This window comes from Mustela lutreola, chromosome 7 (genome assembly GCF_030435805.1).
Source record: "Mustela lutreola isolate mMusLut2 chromosome 7, mMusLut2.pri, whole genome shotgun sequence".
Taxonomy (NCBI): Eukaryota; Metazoa; Chordata; class Mammalia; order Carnivora; family Mustelidae; genus Mustela; species Mustela lutreola.
In genome coordinates, this window is record NC_081296.1 from 131,753,369 (window position 1) to 131,759,874 (window position 6,506).

Below are 6,506 nucleotides of genomic sequence, written 5' to 3' on the forward strand. Positions count from 1 at the left end.
TTCATCAAAGTCTCAAATAGGCTTTAACAAGAACAAAAGGTAATAATCACTATCGTATATATTTTCCAGTATAGAAAAGTTACGTTTATGAACCTTGAACAAATATTCTTGACATTTTACTAAGTTTCAGGCACCACGCTAAGTTCTGAGGCTGTGAGGAGTCTAAGTGCCTCCTCTTAGGGAGGCGGGTGTGAAAGGATGGAGAACAGATATTGGTGACTAATCCACCAATATATGTGAAATGTGATAAGTACTATGAAAATGAAGACCAGGGCACATAAAGTAGGGAAAAGTAGTCCAGATCATTTTTAGACAGTTGTGCACAAACCTAAGAGTTGAATAAATTCAGCTCTTGATGGACAAGGGCTCAGTGTCCTCACACTTGACCAAGGGGGAATATAGCTGGTGGCTGCCCACCTGGGCCATGTGGCTGGAACTGAGTGTTCTTGGTCTTAACTGCTGTACCCCATTCCCTGCCCCAACCCTGCCGCCAAAGGACTTCACCCTGCCAGGAGTTGCAAGACTCACAATCCACAAAATTTCACCCACCCTGTATACCTTGTGCCTCAAATTCCACTCAGTCATTAGACAAATATTTACTCAGCCCTATTATGTGTGAAGTTACTTTTCTGGGCACCTTGAGATACGGAGACAAACAAGATAACTGAACGCGATTACAAGTGAATGCTACTGAAAGCAAATTTGAAGTGCTGAGACATATTAGTTAGGGAAAGGTCACCTCGTCTGGGGAGACTTGCCTGAGGGAAGAAACAGTCTGTTGGCCTTTTTCAAGCTCATTGTATTGGTTTCTTATGGCTGCCATAACATATTACCACAAATTTAGTGCCTTAAACAATCTGCTCTCCTTTGTTCTCTGTGTATTAGCTTCCTGATGCACCTTCAGTAAAGTACCACAAACCTGGCAGTTGAAAACAACAGTTAGTCATTTTCTCACAGTTCTGGAGGCCAGAAATCTGGAATAAGTTTCGCCATGCTAAAATCAAGGTGTCAGCAGAGCTATGCTCCCTCCAAATGCCCTAGGAGAGAGCTCAGTCCTTGCTTCTTTTAACTTCTGGTGGCTGATGGCATTCCTTGGCTTGTGGCTGCATCCCTGCAATCTCTGCCTCTCTGCTCACATTGCCTTTTGTCTGTCTCTAATTTCCCTGTTTCTCTCTCATAAGAATACATGTGATTGCATGTATGGAATAACCCAGAATAATCCCATTTTGAAATCCTTAACTTAATCCCATATGCAAAGCCCTTATTTGTCAGACCAAGTACCATTCACAGATTCCAGGCATTAGGTCCTGGATATCTCTGGGAGAGAAGGAGAAGGGCTTTAATCAGCCAACCACACTCAATTATTTTATTTTGGTATTGGTATTTGGTATTTGGTACATGCAAAGATTCCTATTTTGAATGAGAAAAATTTAGCATACACTTTACTCAGGATTTTGGAAAAATAATATAGGCAGTCACTGACAAAGAACAGGGGATCTTATCCAGATCAGTTGGGTGGGGTGGAGATCCGAGGCATTCATTAGTTACCCTAAGCCATAGTTTCATTATTTTGAGACACAAGCCACCTCCAGGGGATTATGTTGTTATATTTGAAATATAAGAGATAGGACTTGCATAGCACTATCTCCACAATAGATATTAGCTACCATTATTGAATTTTTCCATAAAACATCACAAAGTAAGATTCTGTTCTATATCTGCATTTCAGGTCCATTCTGAGCACTAAATGATTGAAAGTTCCCAGTTAAGTCCATTTTTCTCTCACTAATTTGAGTTGTGAGTATTAGCATGAACTACTTTTCTCCTCACAGTCTAAAAAATAATTTCCCATTGTCTATTTCCCTTTTTAGTTCGTCTTTCTCTCCTTTATTCTCCCCAGCTGACACATTATGTCCTAGCTTTGTCCCAAGAACTGCATACTCGAGTTTCCAGTTTGCCTTACACCCAAAGGGTTGAATGAGAATGCAACCTAATTACGTGTTTGTTTGCTGAATAATATTTATATACCTATTTATCAAACGTTACAAAATTTTCATGAGTGAAATCAATTATTTAGAGCCTAAAAGAGACCAGAATTTATCTTTCTACCTTCTATATTAACAAGTAAGAAAAAATCTCCCTAACTCTCAGACACTTGCTTAAAAAAAAAAAAGTTTAGAATAATTTATTAAACATTGTGTGTGTGTGTGTGTGTGTGTGTGTGTGTGTGTGTAGGCCTTTAAGTTGGCACAGGTCCATCTCATCTCTTATAATAACCAATCCTGTATTTGCATTTATGTTTGACAAAAAACAATCCATCATTTAGCCATAACAGACATTGCTAGTCAATCACTGATGCATTCTCCTTAGCTGAGATTTGGTTTTAGAGCCTTTTTGAATGGGACACCCTGGAGTTACCAATTTGTCAGAGCTGACAGCTGAAGGGAAACTCTTTACCATCCCTGGATAACTCAACCATCTTGACTTCACTCTGCATCAGAAATGTGGTCATAATTTACTCAGGTCAATGCCATGGGCAGTACATTCACATCTCATGGTAATTACACAGGAACTTATGTTTTTAAATATACTTTTATTAAAAATATAACCCTACGTGCTACTTTATTCAGCAAGTCATTTTTCTTGATTAACTTTTAAGGGTAATAATAGCCCAAAATCACAGAAAGGAAAAAGTCATGTTCTATGTTCCCTTTGGCATACATGTTTTTTTTCTTCCTTTATACTCTGGAACTTTCTCTTTTTCTCCCAGAACAACAACAACAACAACAAGATAATAATAAATATGCATTATTTTAAAATAATATGTAGCATTTAAAATATTCTGCTCAACAGTTTGAGATGTTAGAAGTCTAACAAAAAATGAAAATGTGTTTTGAAGTTCTTTATAGTCATGAATTAATGATATTGTTTATCTCATCACCACAAGAAATCCAATAGATCTTGAGGTGAAAGACAAAGCTCTCCTATGGGAAGGCAGATGACTGACACCTCAGAAGAGTATAGGAAATTAAAAACTTCCCAGATGAAAATGGCAATTTGTTTTAAAACTTCAATGTTAATTCCCTTCCGAATGAGTCACAAGAAAGTGACTGAAGGCTGAAAGTGACAAAAACTGAAATATTATATGTAAAACACAAACCAAAATCACTTTTCTAAACAGTAACAATATACCTGAGACCATTCCTTCCTTTAACTGTGATTTGTGATTCCTTTGGAGAAGGTCATGTTGGGTCTATGGTCAAAGGAGAGAGACCGATATAAAGCAAAGGTCAAGCAAAGCTTTATTTCACACCAAGCATCGAGAAACAAACCGACCCTTCGGGGTTGCACCTCTTACAGAGAGGGCAACCTCTCTCTGCCTTACAGACTAGCCTTTAAGGACAAAGGCCATGTGGTTGGGCATGGCCATGCACAGGTGGCCAATGAGATTGTAACACACAAAGAAAGCTACATAGTCATGCTAGGTCACACATAAGTGACCAATTCAATCAATTGAATTAGTTTACCCTATAGTAGATGTTTGAACTAGCCTATCACCTTGGTCAGAATTGGCACCCAAAGGCCCCCAAAAGGCAGGGCCCATACTCCTTGGTAGCTAGGGAGACAGATGCACCCCCACTGATTGGATACATCCACCTGGCCTGACCCCCCCTGTATTTGGGCTTTGTTACCTGGGACAGGTTTCTGGGACTTGTTTTTAAGTAAGTCTCCTGGGGGGAAGAGGGGCAGAGACAGTTTAAGTTTTACTGCATAAACAACAAAATTACTGTTTAACCGGATGGCATTGCTCTGGCTAAATAGGCCCTTACAGTCATTGAAAGGACATGTCCTGTGAGCTAGACCAGGGCAATGGGAGGCTCCTCACCCCATCCCCCACCCTTAGAAGGAACACTCGGTGGTTCTCACAGTGGGAGGCATTTTCCAGGATGCAGCCTTGAAAGAGCTATGTGTTGTTGAGACCATCTGGACCAACTATGTGACAATCAGGTAATGCCTTCATATAAACTTTTAAGATTCTGGAAGGCAGGTGAGATCTATTGTTTTGCAGCTGCTCCAAACAAGCCTCATAAAAATTCAAACATTGGTAAGTTCCCTTGATTATTAAACCTGCCATCCAGGAACCGGAAGTGGCCAGCCCCTTTCTTTCAATTTGCACTCTGTGTAGGGGGGCCAGTTATGAACAAAAGGCTTTGCAATCAAACAGCTCTGAGCTCAAATTCTGTCCCCATATCCAATTAACAGGTAATCTTAAACAAGTCTCTGTGTTTCTCTGAGCTCGGTTCTGCTCATTTGGAAGAGGGAAAATGTGGCATTGTTAAATTAGTCTTTACCCCAGAGCTGTCAGATAAAATACAAGACACCTAAATTTGAATTTTAGGTGATCAGATAATTTTTTTAATGCTTCATACTTACACTAAAAGATTATTTGGTGTTTATCTGAAATTCAAGTGTATCTGGACATCCTGTATTTTTATTTGCTAAATCTGGCAAACTTATTTTTTCTTACTATTGTCTTTCTCAGCAACCTGCAGTTTTCCTTCACAGTGATTGCATTGCAGTTCTGTTTATTTATTTAACATATCCCTGTTCCACTGGACTGTAAAGCTCCAATGGGTAGGATCTAGTTATTTATTTCTCTTCTACAAACCCAGCAAGTACTATGTCCAGCACAAACAGTGATAAAAACAATCTGAAACAGTAGAATTAATGAATGCATAGATATTGCCATATAGGGAGACATGACTTTGAGTCCCAAAATTTATAAATTGCAATGTTATTTATTATTATTTATCTCTAAAATTAGCGCTTGGACTATACAATCCCCACAGACTACCTTGAAATGAAACTTCTTTGTTGATGTGCTTTATAATAAAACAACTGAACTGCTCAGTAGGGCTCTCAGTGTAATGATTTCTAAAATTCTGAAATACTTCGATAGGGGGTGCCTGAGTGGCTCAGTGGGTTAAACCTCTGCCTTCAGTCAGGTCATGATCTCAGGGTCCTGGGATCAAGCCCCATGTCGAGCTTTCTGCTCATCAGGGAGTCTGCTTCCCCTCTCTCTCTCTCTCTGCCTGCCTCTCTGTCTACTTATGATCTCTGCCAATAAATAAATAAAATCTTATAAAAAGAGAGAGAGAGAGATGAAATACTTCGACATAACCGTAATGAGAGATAGGGTTATTTGGCCGACTACCATATCCTAGATACTTTAATTATATGACCTCTTGTCCTTGGATAGCCTTTCATTGTAAGGCTATCCAAGAAAATTAAATCCATTTTGCAGAAAGAAAATTAAAATTCAAACATTTGTCCCAGATCACAGAGAGAGGGAAGTGGCTCTGGATTGTTCTAGTCAACCTCCATTTAACCCTATAAAGCTCATATGAAATTTTCTCAGATTCCCTTCAAGCTAAGGTTCTAGATGTGAGTTAGCCTCTACTCACTACATATTCTCCGACAAAATTTGGGCAATAGCAGGGAGGCAGAGGTGAACTTCTTGTGGCTCGTGGCTTTTGTTGCTGGCAAGCAAGACCATGAAAAGGTAAAGCTTTACCTCCATAGCAGCCCAGTATCATTGCCCAGTCTCTGGGGTGGTGAGAAGCAGCTTCTATGGCAGTGCCCAAAGAGGCTGCTTGCTTCCAGCAGAGCTCCGGAGCAGCATCAAAGGTGATGCTATCTTGGGGAAGCAGCTCCCTAGAGCTCTTGGAGTCACTCCAGGGATGTAGCCTACGACCTGTTTCTCCAGCCATTCCAATGATTTTATAAGCATCTACCTTCTCAATTACACCCCCCTGTGCTTTAGATACTAATGGTAGATTCTGTTTCCTGCACTGAATCCTGATGGATACAGTAAGCCATCAACAGAACTCAGATTTGATTCCAGGTTTATTTGGTTCTAACTTCTGCTTTTTCCACCAGGCCCTGCTATACGTAATTTTTACTTTGAAAGGAAAATGTTTTAAAATGTTTATTTTTTAAAAAGATAATATATTCTTTACTTCTATAAGGGTTAATGGAAAATCCTATTGTATAGACAGGTTCTAAAAAGAAGGACTGTAATAAAGAATCTGACTCCGTTTCTTGATTGCTGACAGCTTTTTTTTTTTTTTAAGATTTTACTTTTTTTTTTTTTTTTTGACAGAGAGAGAGAGATCGATCATAAGATCATAAGTAGGCAGAGAGGCAGGCAGAGAGAGGGGGATAAGCAGGCTCCCCACTGAGCAGAGAGCCCAACATGGGGCTCGATCCCAAGACCCTGAGATCATGACCTGAGCCAAAGGCAGAGGCTTAACCCACTGAGCCACCCAGATGCCCCTTGCTGATAGCTTTTAAGCCTCCCCTCTTCCTTCTCCTCTGGCCCCATCAAGCGAAGCTGGTGCTAAAGCTGAGGCATTCCCTCTTTGGTTCTGGTGGGAAGTTCAAACCACTAGCGAGAGCCCTTACTCTGGCCCTACCTTTCTAATTACCGTGAAAAATCAGACTCC

At 40.0% G+C, this 6,506-nt stretch overlaps 1 protein-coding gene across 1 annotated transcript in view; it reads right to left on the reverse strand.

Moving 5' to 3' along the window:
- Positions 1–5,771, reverse strand: part of LOC131837257 (keratin, type I cytoskeletal 18-like) — a 29,498-nt gene extending 23,727 nt beyond the window's left edge. Inside the window, exon 1 of the mRNA XM_059183435.1 lies at positions 5,466–5,771. Coding sequence (XP_059039418.1) covers positions 5,466–5,771 — 306 coding nt within the window. The remainder of the gene's footprint in view (positions 1–5,465) is intronic.
- Positions 5,772–6,506: the final 735 nt, after the last annotated feature.